Below are 17,387 nucleotides of genomic sequence, written 5' to 3' on the forward strand. Positions count from 1 at the left end.
CAGCCTTTCTTTGATAACTTTTACCGCTTCAACCGAATGTTCCACTAACTCTGGTCCCATTATACTTCTTTCACCAAGCTCATCCCAACATACAAGAGTTCTACAAGCTTTGCCATACAACGCCCCAAATGGTGTCATTCTGATGTTTTGTTGATAACTATTGTTATAGGCAAACTCGACAAAATGCAATTGTTCTTCCCAACCTCCTTTAAAGTCTATAACACAAGCTCGCAGCATGTCCTCGAGCGTCCGAATCATCCTCTTAGATTGTCCATCGGTCTAAGGGTGATATGCCGTACTACACTGTAACTTTGTTCCCATAGTTCCCTGAAGAGTTTTATAAAAGGTCGCTGTAAACTTCATATCCCTATCCGACGTAATCGTCACTGGCACTCTATGAAGACGAACTATATGGTGCATATATAACTCAGCGTACTTATCTATGGCGAAATCCTTCTGCACCGGTAGGAAACGTGCGGACTTAGTCAATCTATTAACGATTACCCAAATCTAGTCATGTCCCATTTGGCTCCTAGGCAAGCCCACCACGAAGTCCATTGTGATGTGTTCCCACTTCCATTCGGGAATCTCCAAAGGCTATAACATACCACCGGATTTACAATGCTGAGCCTTTACTTGTTGGCACTTAGCTACATGCTTAGCCACATCTACTTTCATTTTGTTCCACCAATAGTGTTGACGCAAGTTTTGATACATCTTCGTGCTACGCGGATGAATACTATAGTTACTCCGATGAGCTTCTAACAAGATCTTTTCCTTTAGCTCCTCATCATTGGATACACGCAATCGTCCACAAAATTTCAAGGTCCCACCCTCGGATACTTGATAGTCGGGTTTTCTCTCCGCGGTATCCATTTCCAAAATCTTTTGGATGTCGAGGTCCGCATACTGTAGGGCCTTAATCCTTTCCCGAATCTCGGGTTCGATCCTTAAAGTAGTCAATAAGTTGGACAGGTGACAAACTTCAAACTTGAACTATGAATCCCTTATTCCATCTAATAGAGTCTATTCTTTAACCACCAAATGCGCAATGCTCGATTTCCGACTAAGTGCATCCGCAACCTTATTTGCTTTCCCAAGGTGGTACAAGATATTGCAATCATAGTCCTTAAGCAACTCCGCCCATCGACGTTGCCTCATATTTAATTCCTTTTGGAAAAACAAGTACTTCAAACTCTGATGATCCGTATAAATCTAAAACCTTTCTCCATACAAATAATGCCTCCAAATCTTCAACGTAAATATGATTGCTGCAAGTTCTAGGTCGTGTGTCGGGTAGTTCATCCCGTGAGATCTTAACTGTCGCGATGCATATGCAACAACTCCTCCATGTTGCATTAGAACATATCATAATCCCTTTAGCGATACATCACTATAAATCTCAAATCCTCTAGGTCCAGAAGGTATAGTCAATGCTGGCGCGGTTGTCAACCTATGTTTAAGCTCTTGGAAACTCCCTTCACATTTATCCGTCCATTCGAACTTAGTTTCCTTCTTCGTCAGCCTTATTAAAGGAGTAGCTAGCGAGGAAAACTTCTCCACGAACCTTCTGTAATAGCCCGCCAATCCTAGAAAACTTCGAATTTCTATAACTAACGTCGGTCTTAGCCAATTCAGAATCGCTTTAATCTTTGCGGGATCTATCGAAATCCCGTTTGCAGATACTACATGTCCAAGGAATGCTACCTTGTCAAGCCAAAACTCGCACTTACTAAACTTAGTGTAAAACGAGTGTTCTCTTAACGTTCGTTAACTACACTTAGATGCTGCTCATGTTCTTCTGAGCTCCTTGAGTAAATCAATATATCGTCGACATAATGACGAACCGATCCAAAAACTTTTTAAATACTTAATGCATTAAATCCATGAAAGGGGGAGTATAACAAAAAAAAGAAAAAAAAAAACTAATGGATTATCGGAGTTAATTAATTAACTAACCTAACTCGGACTCTCCCAAGTCCATACCAAATCGCAACTTAAGGTTCAAATAATTAACATGCAACGTGTTTTGAATTTGGAGTCGCCACTAATCATTTTCGGTAGGTTGATTAGAAACCTAAATAAAATAGCGGGAGAAAACTATCTTATTTCCGCGAACCGCAGATTTTGAATTCGGGGATTTGGTTACGCTAGATTACTCTAACGCCCTTTCGGTACCATTTTCATGAAAAATATTTGATTTGGCAATTTTGATGGATTTTACTTGAAATTCAAAGATGCAATTTTTTTGGTTGTTTTCTTCTTTTTTATGGGGATGTAAAATATTGAATTTTGTACGATATACACCATGGGTGATTTAGAAAGAAAGAAAACGCAGCTACCACGAGTATTTATAAAAATAAATTAACATGTAATAATACTAAAATTTGGAACACGTGGCATGTCTAAAATAAACAAACAAATATTCAAACCAAACGATTACATTTTTTGTAGATCGAGATGGAAAGGATTACCTTCTATTACACAAAATCTTACTCACATACACGTTATAGTTCCCTTCAAGATCTCGGAACCGGAAGAACGCGTTATAGTCGTCGAAAATGGCAAGCAATGGCGTTGTTGGGTGGCGAGAGGCGAAATATGTGTCGGGACTCGTCGAAGATGATGCTCGACTAAAACTCTTTTCTTCACTCTCGAATTTTCTCTTCTGATTTTTTTCAAGAACTCTCTTTTTCCTCTCTAAAAATTCCTCTCAAAAACTCTCTCAATTCTTTTCCACTCCCTCCACTCTCAACTCTCTCAATTCTCCTCCTCTTTTATAGGCAAAGTTCTCCATCCTTCATTCTTCATCTTCACTTCTTCACCTTCCATTTTCATCTTCTCTTCTTCATCTTCATTTCTTCACCTTCCATTTTCATCTTCCCTTCTTCATATTCATCTTCTCTTCTTCATCTTCCCTTCACCATCTTCCTTTTATTATCTTCTCTTCTTTATCTTCTCTTCACCATCTTCCTTTCATTATCTTCTCTTCACCATCTTCCTTTCTCCATCTTCTTTTGGTATTTGCAATGCAGTCCCACGAAGTTTCAAGTATTTGCAATACGGTCCCTCAAGTTTTAAGTATTTGCAATACGGTCCCCGAAGTTTCAAATCTTCTCGGTGTATTTTTTCATCCCGTGCCTAGTCTAGACGCATGCTAAATTAAGTGTTCTCGCTTGCCCAATTATATGCCAATGCAATGTACGCTAAAAATAAATATGTGAGATGATTTTTATTTAGAACTAAAATTAGTTCTAATTTTTATGCAAAAAATAGATTAGTCAAAATTTAGGCGTCAACAGTTGCCCCTCTTTGAGTGGAGGCTCGTAGAGGTTCCGCTCAAAGGCAATCGAATCCTAAATTTTGACAGGCGCAAATTATGGATGAACTTTTGGCGGGAGTTTTAATCCCATTTTTTTTAATGTAATGAAGTGATGCATGATATGCAAGACAGTAAATAACATGTGTCATAATTCCTTTTTTCCATGTTAGAGAAACCCGCACATGGATCGCAAACAAGAATACCTGTTTTACCAAATTTCTCGTAAGCTAATGGTTCTCTTAATTTCCAAGCTTCTTTTTGCGGATGCAAGGATTTTAAGGTATCGGTGCCTTATCCGTTACTGCAGGCTTTTTTCTTGTGCGAGACAGCGCAAAATATGTGTGTCCTTTGAGATCACAAGAGCTACGTCGTTGTGAGTCGAAAGAAGTGGAACCAAGTTCACAAGAGCTACGTCGTTGTGAGTTGATTAAATGTTGAAATTGCCGGTGCATATGTCTTCACGATTCGACAAAAGGGAAACAAAATCATAAGAGCTACGTCATTATGATTTGGTTTGGATCAAAACCATGGGTGCTTATGTCTTCATGATTTGATAAAGGAGCCGAAAATCATAAGAGCTATGTCATTATGAGCCGACTAAAGGTCAAGATCACCGGTGCATACGTCTTCGTGATTCGAGACCGAAATCATAAGAGCTACGTCGTTATGATTTGATAAGGTGTCAAGATCGCCAGTGCATATGTCTTCACGACCTGACGGAAGAGGCATATTGCCCGAATTGAACAATATTTGATAGGAGCACCATCGAATGGAATCGATAAGTACAAAAGGGGCATATTGCTCGAATTGAATCATAACAACTATCATCGAAGAGTTGTTAATTTGAAAAGGGGTTCGGAAAACTTACCTGGGTTCTCCAAACGATTAATCAAGGAACGAAAGCATTGCTCGTATCGTACCTGGTAGGCATTTGCCGGCAAAACTTGCTCATTCAATAATCCTTAGATGAATTTCGAGACCTTGGGAGGGAACTCGAACATCGGGAATGTATTACCTATCATAGAATGTCAAAGGTAACACACACAAACATATTCAACAATGAGTATAATGCAATCACTCATACTATGGTTCATGCATAACCATTCTGTCAAGTTTGCATTACCAATTTTGTCCAGGAGGTTCTCACATTATGAATACCTCGAATGTGAGCTGAATGGGGGGACTTCGGTCCGAAAGGGCTTTCTCTCACTCTCGAGAAAAGCTATTTATCCTGTCTCATAGGATTCAAGAGAAATCACTTAATCTTTCCATCATCGCATTCGATAAGGATCCAAGTAATTTCGCAATTGATACGACCGAGCCGATCCGGGAGGTCTTGATTAGGACCGTAATGAGGGCTAGGTCAAAGGTTTATAAAGGGGACTCTAGTTGAGTCAAGGCTCTTTGAAATGAATTTCTTCGTTATCCGCTCCGGGTTTATAAGTCAAGAACCCCGCAAAAATGAGAGAGAGAAATAATCTTGCTCGAACTTCTTCGAGCGATGCTTAAAATCATTTAACTCTACGTTAACTCAAGTGTCCTAATCGGAAGAGACTTTGGAGGGTTATAACATAGGCTAGGATTGGGGATCGAGGAACGAAAAAGGCTCGTTTTGGCTCAGAAATTAAATGAGAAGGGGCTTGACGTTGGTGATCATCGCCGACTAGTCACCGATCTTGGTCTTCCGAAAATGTCTTCCGAAAGAATACCATCATTGAATGAGGGATGGTAGTTTTCTACTGAAAATTGCACTTTGCAAACCGATTTCTTGGGGAGTCTTCTTCACAACAAGTGTTTGTCAAGGATTTGCAAGAGACACAATGCAAACATGTACATGGAATTTACAACTTAACATGCAAAAATGTACATTCAAAATTCAGAAGTACTTTACAAATGAATGTGCATTGGCCTTACTTTTGGTAGGCACTTTGCTTTTCCTATGCTTGAAATTTTCATATGAGATCGACCTTTACTTTTCTTACTCCCGACTCTCATTTTTCTTTTTTTCTTCTTTTTTTCGAGAAGAGATTTCTTTTCCTTTTTCTTTGAGACCTCTTCGACATCTCTTTATTTTGCTTTTTTTTTGCTTTTTTTTTTTCGAGAGCGGGCCCTTTTCCTTTAAGCCGAGTTTGCCTCTCCTTTTTTTTTACAATCCCATGATTTTGAACCGAGAATTACAACAAACATAAACATTTACAAAGAAAAATTATGTAAACATAAAAAATCTAGCATACAAGAAATGAGTCCATTCGGGAATTCTCTCGTTGACCCGACCATCTCCAATTCTAATCCTTGGGAAAATGCTATCTTCGTCTTTGGAATGAGCAAATGATCACCAACGAGGGTTTAAGAAATGAATTTGCGAGGCTCAAGTGGGCTATGCAAAGAATGAAGTGTATAGGATAGAGAAGTGAATGCTCTTCATCATCCTAAGGCACTTGAATTAAAATTCGAGTATAAATGCAAAGAAACACCCGAAGATTAATGTTAGTCCGAGCAAGAAAATTTCTAACCATTTACCTCGTGTTCTTGCTAGAATTAACCTGCCCTCGGACCCCGATGTGGGGTGGTTCTTGACAGAGGTAAAGAAATGAAACCACCGCTCAAAAGGGGTAATCAATGGATCTCCCGTAGTGTTTGGGATAGAGAACCGAATGCCTCTGTCATTTCGGCTATCGTACCTTTTGTGAGAAAACCTTTTACCTTGTGAAATGCGGAACTTAGCCACCGTTCATCTCGCTTGAAAAAATTGGACGTGTTTGGGAAAGGATTGCCTTTCATCATCCTGTCCTGCCCCATTCCATACATTCGATGTATCTTATGTAGTTCATGTTCTTTATTCGTAGTTGGTAAATTAAACATGAGGAACGGTCATGTGCAAACTATGCAATGTATGAGTGTTTTTGAGCATATAAAACGCAGCAACTTTTTATCTTGGTGGATGAGAATTCGCAAGCACATAAGAAACTTCTTAGGGGCGTGGATCGGGAGTTGCCCTGCTCATGTAAATGAGTTGCAAAACTTCATTATCCCGGTTCAAGACATGAGATTGTCAAAGGCTCCAGGAATTTCTCATTTCATTAATTTTTTCGGGGAGAATGGATACTTTCCTATCTCAAAAGGCAGTGATCCCCGTAAAAATCAAAATGGAAAGCGTCAATGTACGTTCTCATGTTCTAAACGAGTTGAAACGATACCGCTTTACCCTTGTACGTATTCCTTGTGAACTTTGAATTTGAAAAGATCAACTCATCTGGATCGGATTGTATGTCCGGGATGTTATCTATCCGGTCTTGTAACCATCCGGGCTGAGTTTCAATCGGCATTGAATCGCGAAGCAAAAGGTTTTTATTAATCTTTGTACATTGATGCCAAATCCCGGGATCGAACCACTGGGACGCCTCGGACCACTGTCATTCCCCCAACCACTAGGGTCCGTGGTGATGTTGGCGTCCACGGTTGGTTCGCTTTTGCTATATTGTTCTCAAAACAGTTGGCAATCCCCCGTCGAGAATGAAATAAGCTTAAATCAGAGTTTGAAATGACTGAGGGCCAATTGGGACGATACGGAGTTACCCATCTTTGAGCCCGCTTGGTCTTTTACTCGTATTCTTCCAAGTAAGGCTATTCGGAATCTCTCTTTATGGGCGTTCAGGGGCGTCGTCCACAAATTGATTTGCTACAGGCCTAGCTTAACAAGGAACTCACGCATTTGATAAGGGAGGAGAAAATTCGACCTTTAACTCTAGGCAAATTCTAGACAGCTAGAAAGTAAAAAAAATATCCCACGCGGGGGAACTATACATGGAATTAAAGAAGTATTCATGCGAGATTGGTTCCACCTCTCTTGCTGGCCATTCCAATGATCGATCGATCTTGTTTTGGATCATACACCAACGATCGTTGTTCAAGGATCCATAATCACTTGCTTCGGATCACAACTCGGGAGGTCCTTCGACTCCGAACCGGCCGATCAAGGTGGTGAGCTCATCATCAAAGTAATCTTCTGATTGATACTCGAATTGGGTAGTGTTACTTGCTAACACTAGCGACTAATTTCCCACTTTGTTTTCACCGTGAGCGATCTGACTCCTTGAGCTTGAGCTTCCGCCGTTGCTCGGGAACTTGTAGGGATGATCAATCGGTCTCATTGCTAGAACCACCGGCGGAAGGTTGGTATGGCCCCGTATTCTTGATTGGGAAGTGGCCGGGTACCTTTTGCTCGGTAGGTTTTTCCGGTATTGATCTTCCACTAACTTTGGTCCGGTCGCCTTGATTCCAAGCCGCATCGTGCTTCCTCGCCTTATCTTTGAACCTTTGAAGGTGATTCGTGACACTTTGCATGGTGAGTCCGTCTATATTCATTATTTCGAGTACAGCCATTGGTCGTGCTGAATTGATTCCTAACTGTCGAACCGCCTCAACGAATATAGAATGAAGCTCGGTGGACCAAAGGGGCCTTTTCTTTTCGACAAAATCGTCGTCGTCGCCTTGGCCATAGTTTTTTTGTTCGAGTAATTCCTTCCTTACAGCATGCTGCCAAATGTTTTGGAGCACTCGAACGTTGACCGGCTTCTCTAGGATGTATCGAGCACCATGCAATATGGCCCTCGTTATGAACTCGCTGATCATCACTTGCCGATGCTACGATGACCCGTATATTCAACTCGGGAATCAATGATCTTTAAGAGATCGAGACCGTCCATGTCGATCCCTACCATGGCTGTGGCACGACGATGTCAAAATCATATTTGTCTTGCCTCAGCACTTGTAAGGCTTCCGTTGCTTTCGCATAAGCTGAAACCTTGTACATGCACTTTTTCAAGCATAGCAACGAGGATTGAGAGGGAAACGGGGTTGCCATCAATGGCCATGACTCATGAGATCCTCGGGATAGGAAGCTTCCCATATTTCCCCTGGAATGAACGTGTACTTCTTTTAAAACCTTCCATATGTAGACCGAAATGGGTATTTCGACCGTAGGCTGGGCTTTAGATGTTTTTGGACTTGCAAAAACAAATTGCCCGAAAATCACAAAAGCGACGATGGCCTTTCGTGACGAGTTCGGGAGGTCATTAGGTGCATGGAGACTTCAAGTTCTTTATAAGCTTTTTTTCGATCCGTTAGTCTCGCATATAGGTTCTCGCTTTCCCTACGAAAAAGGATAGCTTTTTCTCTCCTTTCTGGTCTTGGTGCCTTGGATCCATTTCGTAATAACTCTTGTCTCTCACTCAATCTGTCATCTTTTTTCTTTTTCGATATGGAGGAGCCCTCAAATCTTTTCGCTTTCTCTCCGAACGAGGCAATTATTTCCCTCCTCAAATCTTTTCGCTCCCTCCTACGGTCGAGGCAGTTATTTCCCTCTTCAAATCTTTCCGCTTTCTCCTACCAACGAGGCAGTTATTTCCCTCCTCAAATCTTTTCGCATTTACCTATGTGAAGGCTTTCAATGCTTTTCTTTTCGGCGTTCGGTCAAAATCTGACAAGGAATTCACGCATTTAAGCATGATGATATTCATGGATAGTACTGTTCTTTGCCCTCGGATTAACTCTAGGCGTAAAAAGAAGAATGTCTCACATGGGGACTACGTAACAAACAGTACATTCATTCGTGCATCCCTACTCCCCTTGAGGATTCGTAAGGGCTGGCTAGTAATGCTCAAAAGAGCGATATTTTGAGAGCCCATAAAAAAAAACTCAAGCTTCATGTAGGCTACTGATTTGGAGTTCCATCGGCGTTGAATTGGCCGATTGTGACATCGTGGAAACTCCAATTGTAGTGATGCATGTCTCTTTCCTCGAAGGGCATCGGTTACGCCTCCGCAAGACCGACTTTCTGGGATGTATCCCCAACGAAATCCGATTGTGCGAGAACTTGCTCCGGGGGATGAATCGATAAATGAGCATTTTCAATGCTCGGATGTGGCTCACCGAGGAACATGTCACCAAAGGTGATCGGGCTGCAAATGACATGGCAAACACCGGTGTTAAGAGCATCCATATACCTCTTGTTCTCTACTCGAAGCTTTTCATTCTCTTCCTTCGAAAACGCGAGTTCATGACTTTCATTTTGAACCTTCAATCGGGCCCGCTTGTTTTGAAACCAAAACTTGACCTTCAAGGGCTCCATGCCTAGCTTCCGGCTCAATTCATTTTTTCGTTTCCCGTTCACGTAAGGGCACTCCTTGAAGGCATCTTCGAGCACTCTGTTTTGGTGTCTTCTTGTGCGGGGTTGACTGCGGCTCACGCTGCTATTGTTGTTGCTGTTGAGATCTTGAATTTCACCGCCAAGGGAGTTGGGTTTTACGGCTTCGGCACTGGATCCGGCCTCGAAATCCAGCAGTTCGATCTCGGGGATGCCTAGGTTAGTTGTCTCCAATAAGTGCTGGTTGCCTCTAAACATGTTGGATTGGAATACCTCTTACCACCTTTTGTTCACTCTACTCTCCATTGTATGCTTACTCTCTCCAAATTCTTTTGAGTAAACATGTATGTTCCAGAGCCTCCCTTTTAACGTGGATGAAAACCACCAAGCCAGTGTTTCTCCCAAGATTTCGTGTTTCCCGCTCTGTCTTCTTCATTTCCTTCGGACATGGTGGGACCCTCAAATCTTTTCTGCAGTATGCTTGTCCCTCTTTTAATATGGCAAGACCTTTAAGTCATTTCGCAACTTTTTCGAATTCGTGAGCCTCGAGATGGTAGATCCGTGATTCACGGACGAAACGTATGTAGTTTTACCCGGATAATTAACTCGGCCCCCACAATAATTATTGCTATAACTTTTTCTGCCCTTTAAATTAGGATTTAACGCCGAGACGATTATCGCTTTCATATCTTCATCTCCAACCTTCTAAGCACTCTTTCGCATCCACTCTTTTTAGCAAAACTTCAAGCAACAATGGCCTCCCTCCCCGCACGCGTCTTCTCGGCTGAAGTTTTGGCCAAATGGGAGAAACTTTATAATCTCCTAGGCCAGGGCTACTCTTATATAGCCAACCATCCGGAGGTTGAAACCGAAATCCGTCTCATGTTTACGGATATGGACACCGTTTCTATTCAAGGTACCGAGTTAGAAAAGGAATATAGGATCTTCCCAACCCTCTTCACTAATTTCCGGGAGGCTTACCATCTTGCTCATCAAGATGTTACTTTGACTCATCTTGTGAGAGCTCGCTATCGGGATCGGTCGGACGACTTGGTGTTGGCCGGTCTTGTAGCCGACAATCATAAGAAGGCCCTTGACTATGGTAATGAACAAGTCTCGCTGCTGATTCGTGAGAGGGGGAACTTGGTGGAACGTTTGGCCATGTTTGAGACCATCTTCGAGCGCGATCCGCTCGATATCGTTTTGAAATTCCAATGCACATGGTGGAAGAAAGGCTGGACGATCCGACCCTGGATATAGCCCGCGGGAGAATGCTGATCCATGACTTGGAATCGCTGCCGAGTATCACGGGACGGGGTGGCCAAGCTTAAAGAGAAATGTGAGCTCCTCCTCTTTAAGCTGGCGGATCTTGATTCTCGGAGCGATCGGTGTAGGCGGAGTATCAACCGTATGGAGAGTCGGTTGAACTCTTTTGTGATACTCATTAGGGCTCGGTTTGGCTTTACGTTCCCACCCCGATGATCTGTTTGTAAGGTTTTCCGCTGAATGAAATGGATGCAAGTTTTTGTTCATTCGTATTTTGCTTTCGCATTATTCCATCTTCTATATGCTTTGTGATTTTATCTTGGTCGTCATATTTTTTTGCAAGATAACCCCTTTACTTTGTGGATATGTAAATCTCACGCTCCCGATGGTCAATTCAATTGGGCCAGAGAGACCCCCCATTTAAAACAATCTCTCAGCAAAGATTAGTAATGAGGAAACAAACGAATGCTCGAATGTGAACAACTCGTGAATCTGTCTTAATATTATAACTTGATTATGACAACATGAGAGTAAATCAAGTATAATATTTTTTTACAAGATCAGAATTGATTGGATTGGTAAAGACACGACCATCCATCTCGGCTAGAATCAAAGCACCACCAGGGAGCACCTTCTTTACTATATATGGACCACAATAGTTTGGAGCGAATTTCCCTTCTAGGAGTGGAATTATTGGCAATAATTTTCTCAAGACCAGGTCATTGATCTGAAAATATCGAGGCCGAACTTTTTTGTTGAATGAATTAGCAACCTCTCGCCGATAACATTGGCCATGACATATAACCTTAAGTCTCTTTTCATCGATCGATTCAATTGGCTCGCCCTCTGCTGGATCCATTCGGCTTCCGTCAGCATAGCTTGAGACAAGATACGTAAGGAAGGAATTTCCACTTCAATCGGTAGAACTGACCTCCATTCCATATACAAGAGAATACGGGGTTGCCCCAGTAGATGTCCGGATCGAGGTCCAATACGCCATAAGTGCAAATGGCAACCTCTCATGCCAATCGCGATAACTTTCAGCCGTCTTCGCTAAGATTTTCTTGATGTTCTTATTGGCGGCTTCTCTTGCTCCATTCATCTGAGGACGATATGGGGAAGAGTTCGGATGCTTGATCTTGAATTCCTTAAACAATTCGTCCATTAGCTTGTTGTTTAAGTTCGAGTCATTGTCGGTGATTATGGTTTCGGGTGAACCGTATCGAGCAATGATATCCCGGCGGATAAATTTCACGATATTTCGTGCTGTGATCGCTAAATAGGATGCGGCTTCGATCCATTTGGAGAAATAGTCAATCGCCACCAAGATGAATCGATGGCCATTGGATGCTTTAGGGTTGATAGGGCCGATAACATCAATGCCCCACATAGAAAACGGCCATGGTTCGGATAAGCGATGCAACTCGTTCGGAGGAACATTAATCTTGTCACCATGAATCTGACATTTGTGACAACTCCGGACATGCTGAACCGGGTTGGAAGTCCCATCATACTTCTCGAAGTCGGGCATCTTGAACTTCTCCGGCACTGTGACCTTTGAAAAGACAGACAAGTCAATCTGGGGTATGTTGTGAGTCCCCTCGACCTCTCGAATCCTCTGTTCCATTTGGGCCAAGAGCTTGGCCGTATCACCTTTCAATCCGGGGGCCACGGGGCTAGCTTTGGGGATTGGGACTACGGGCGGTATGCTTGAGATCACGCCTGTGATGGTCACATCCTCTAGCGGCATTGTCGGATAGGGAGTAGCTTCCGGGGCTTTACCAAAGTTGTCCGTAGGAGGAACTAGAGCAGGAAGCGGCGGGCTGGCGGCGGATGATTGAAGTTTGGCGATGAAGGCAGCCAACATTTCTTCCATCTTTCGGGACATCATCCCTTCAAAGCGCTCGGTCAAGGAGCCAAGTTTCTCGTCTAGGGCGGGACTAACGGCGGCGTTAATGTCGGCCATCCTCTTTGCGATCGATCGAGTAATATGTGGAGGATCCGTGATAAATTACCCGTACGCAGTAACAAACCCAAAATGAGTACAGGGAGCAAGAATAGCGAGCCGGCCCATAACATCCCTCTAGACTCAAATGAACAAAGTGATTATGACCAAAGGATTGAAACATGTAATTTTCAGTTTGTCCGCTTTTACGAAAAAATTCGTATTAATTCGTACGTTGATCAAAATATGTCCAAATTTTACGAGCTTGTAGTTGAGAAGGTGATGAACAACTTTTATGTTGGCCAATCAGACTAGAAATGCACGGATCAAATCAGTTTAATGTGTCTTTCCAAAAAAATCACGTTCAGAAAACCGTTATAACCGCATGTTGTTGAAAAAACGAAGGGCCATCTTAAATTATGAATTTAATTCTGAAATTTTGCAAGATATTAGTTGAAACATAGGTCTACAACTTTCGTGTTTGGCACTTACTCAAAGCTCGATCGTAGAATTTAGTAAAAATCGTACAACAGGAATAAGCCAAATCAGAATTGAGGACAACTAATGAAATTGTAAAAGCTACGGAAGCAAAGTGCGAAATTGGAAATAAGACAATGAAACTTCTAAACAATCAACCTAAACCATGGACCGGCCCAAAATAAAAATGAGATAACAGGGTACAAGAGATAAGAAATTACCTCTCATACGAAGAAAATGCCAATCACAAAGACATGCGCATGAATCGTGAGTTTAAATCTTATTCTATCTATCCAAAAGGCTTTTGCAAAGTGAAATGATGAACGAAACGACATGTCGCAGCCTCGCGCACAGTCATCATGACTAGTCGCAACCTCGCGTACAATAGTCATGACTAGTCGGGTCCAATCATTTCGGCTTGGTTCGGTCGACAAGGGCAATTCTCATGCATCGTAGCCTCACGTGCATGAGAACAACCCTTGAGCCATTTTTTGGAAAAATTTTCGGGATCCAGATGGGATAACCTTTAGCGAAACCTTACCACCAAGGTTAAAGAACCATCTAAATACCATCTTAAAACTATTAGTATGACCCGAGTCCGGTCACGGGTTATGTGCAGTGTAGTGCAAATACGATAAATCATGCACAACAATTAAAGGCAAACACCGCTTCAATGATTCAAAAGTTAAATCACAATTTCAATTCACCAAGCTCGCAAAACAAAGGGTTAGCCGATCACTCCTCCCCCTTATAACTCCCAATCTGCAAAAACATTTAACACCTAAGAATGAGAATTCAACCAAAGTTTATCAAATCAAGTGATTTCTTTTTCATGAAATTATCTGGCCTAAGTCCTCTTCGGCTCCCCAGCGGAGTCGCCAAGTCGTCGCGACCTAAAAAAAAAAACAGGTTAAGTTTCGGGCTAATGGATTATCGGGTTAATTAATTAACTAACCTAACTCGGACTCTCCCAAGTCCATACCAAATCGCAACTTAAGGTTCAAATAATTAACATGCAACGTGTTTTGAATTTGGAGTCGCCACTAATCATTTTCGGTAGGTTGATTAGAAACCTAAATAAAATAGCGGGAGAAAACTATCTTATTTCCGCGAACCGGAGATTTTGAATTCGGGGATTTGGTTACGCTAGATTACTCTAACGCCCTTTCGGTACCATTTTCATGAAAAATATTTGATTTGGCAATTTTGATGGATTTTACTTGAAATTCAAAGATGCAATTTTTTTGGTTGTTTTCTTCTTTTTTATGGGGATGTAAAATATTGAATTTTGTACGATATACACCATGGGTGATTTAGAAAGAAAGAAAACGCAGCCGATCACGAGTATTTATAAAAATAAATTAACATGTAATAATACTAAAATTTGGAACACGTGGCATGTCTAAAATAAACAAACAAATATTCAAACCAAACGATTACATTTTTTGTAGATCGAGATGGAAAGGATTACCTTCTATTACACAAAATCTTACTCACATACACGTTATAGTTCCCTTCAAGATCTCGAACCTGGAAGAACGCGGCTGTCGTCGAAAATGGCAAGCAATGGCGTTGTTGGGTGGCGAGAGGCGAAATATGTGTCGGGACTCGTCGAAGATGATGCTCGACTAAAACTCTTTTCTTCACTCTCGAATTTTCTCTTCTGATTTTTTTCAAGAACTCTCTTTTTCCTCTCTAAAAATTCCTCTCAAAAACTCTCTCAATTCTTTTCCACTCCCTCCACTCTCAACTCTCTCAATTCTCCTCCTCTTTTATAGGCAAAGTTCTCCATCCTTCATTCTTCATCTTCACTTCTTCACCTTCCATTTTCATCTTCTCTTCTTCATCTTCATTTCTTCACCTTCCATTTTCATCTTCCCTTCTTCATATTCATCTTCTCTTCTTCATCTTCCCTTCACCATCTTCCTTTCATTATCTTCTCTTCTTTATCTTCTCTTCACCATCTTCCTTTCATTATCTTCTCTTCACCATCTTCCTTTCTCCATCTTCTTTTGGTATTTGCAATGCAGTCCCTGAAGTTTCAAGTATTTGCAATCCCCCCAAGTTTTAAGTATTTGCAATACAGTCCCCCGAAGTTTCAAATCTTCTCGGTGTATTTTTTCATCCCGTGCCTAGTCTAGACACATGCTAAATTAAGTGTTCTGTTTGCCCAATTATATGCCAATGCAATGTACGCTAAAAATAAATATGTGAGATGATTTTTATTTAGAACTAAAATTAGTTCTAATTTTTATGCAAAAAATAGATTAGTCAAAATTTAGGCGTCAACACACGGTAAATTCATAATGCCTATACCTCATCCTAAAGGCCGTCTTTGGTATATCTTCCTTCTTAATTCTCAAGCGATGGTAACCCGTCCCGATGTCTATCTTGGAGAACACGAACGCCCCTTACAGTTGATCGAACAAGTCATCTATCCTTGGCAACTGATACTTGCTCTTGACGATCACTTGGTTCAACTGTCTATAGTCAATGCACAAACGCAATGACCCATCTTTTTTCTTGACGAACAGTACTAGCGCTCCCTACGACGATGCACTTGGGCGAATGAATCCTTTATCACGTAGCTCTTGCATCCGAACTTTTAACTCCTTTAACTCCGACAAAGACATCCCGTATGATGCCTTCGAGGTCGGCTCCGTTCCTGGGGCTAATTCGATCATGAACTCTATTTCCCTCTCAGTCCGCAATCCCAGTAATTCTTGGGGAAAAATGTTAGGAAAATCGAGCACCACGGCTATATCCTCTAGCCTCGATTCCTCAATCATCGAGTCAACTACGGCATCCGGATACACTTGGCATCCTTCGTCTAACAACTTAGTCAACTCAAGTGACGACATCAAAGGGATCGAGGTTCCTCCTCGACTTCCTACAAATTCAAATATAGGGTGATCAATCGAGTAGAGTTGGATCACCCTGTTACTACAATCCAAGGCAGCCCTTTGTCTACCCAACCAGTTTATCCCAATTATAACATCAAAGTCATACATAGTTAAAATAGCCAAGTCTATCTGTTCTTCACTACCACCAATCACTATCTTACAATTCAAGCATCCTAACGAAACCAACACTTTATCCTTTAGAGGAGTGGTAACATGCAATATCACATCCAACAGTTTCAATTCCAATTCAGCCAAATCAGCATGCTGAGCGGATACGAAAGAATGCGATGCTCCAGGATCAAACAAAGCGTAGGTAGCATGATCGTTTAATGTAACCATACTCGTAACCACGCCAGGAGCATTCTCATCCTCCTTACACGCTACAACATATACTCATCCTCGAGCTAGCGGCCTATTCATGTTAGCCTGCTGGGCGGCTCCACTTTACTGACCTGGTTGGGGTCGCAGCGGTTGATATTAAGGTCCTACCGTTTGTTGTCCACACTGTTTCGCACGATGGCCAAGCTGGCCACATTTGAAGCATGCTCTTGTCCGGCTTGGACATGGTCCATTTCTGTACTTCCATCCACAGAGGCGACAATTCCAGTTACTCCGGTAAGCAAGCTTTCCAATATTCTTCTTAACTCGGAGGGACGAACAACTGTTTTTCACCATAGGCCTCTTGCCAAAATTGCGATTGTACCTAACAGGAGCAAACCGCGATCCAGAAGCAGCTACACTTTCTTTCATGTCTCTTTTGACCATCTGGCCTCGTTCATATAGTTCATCGTAATTCCTCAAATTTAACAATATCAACCGACCGCGGAGTTCCCGCCTCGGTCCATCCCGGAATGTCCTTGCCCTATCTAGAGGGTTCTTTACCATCCTTGAAGCATACTTTGACAACCTTGAGAACTCGACTTCATATTGATCGATCGTCAAGTGGTTCTGGCAAAGTTGCTGGAATTCGACTAGTTTTTATTCTTGTGCAGTCTCCGAGAAGTATTTCCCATCGTACACCTTGGAGAAGGCCATCCAATTCGCCATTGTACCTTCTAGGAAAACTCTTCCTTTGGTAGCCTTCCACCAGTCATTTTTAGCGACTCCCCCCAATTAATAAATAAATAGAGATCTTTTTTTCCCTACAAACCCCAAAAAAATTAAAAAATTTTCCCTTACCCTAAACAAAAACGCACCCCAAAACCCCCACCCCCCCAAAAAAAAAAAACAAAACTAATTTAAAAAAATCCATTCCAAAAAATTTTCATTAGTTTTTTTCTCCTTTATAAAAAAAACCACCCCCCCTTTTTCCTTTTTAATGTTTCTAGA

General features: G+C 41.8%; 1 protein-coding gene across 1 annotated transcript; it reads right to left on the bottom strand.

Annotated features, from left to right (window-relative positions):
• Positions 1–15,701: 15,701 nt before the first annotated feature.
• On the bottom strand, positions 15,702–16,943 carry LOC115730148. Its single transcript, XM_048277321.1, has 2 exons — positions 16,548–16,943; positions 15,702–16,427 (listed from the first exon to the last, which is right to left on the bottom strand). Exons 1-2 carry the CDS (start codon positions 16,941–16,943, stop codon positions 15,702–15,704), a joined length of 1,122 nt encoding a protein of 373 aa, XP_048133278.1.
• Positions 16,944–17,387: the final 444 nt, after the last annotated feature.

This window comes from Rhodamnia argentea, chromosome 1 (assembly GCF_020921035.1).
Source record: "Rhodamnia argentea isolate NSW1041297 chromosome 1, ASM2092103v1, whole genome shotgun sequence".
Lineage (NCBI taxonomy): Eukaryota > Viridiplantae > Streptophyta > Magnoliopsida > Myrtales > Myrtaceae > Rhodamnia > Rhodamnia argentea.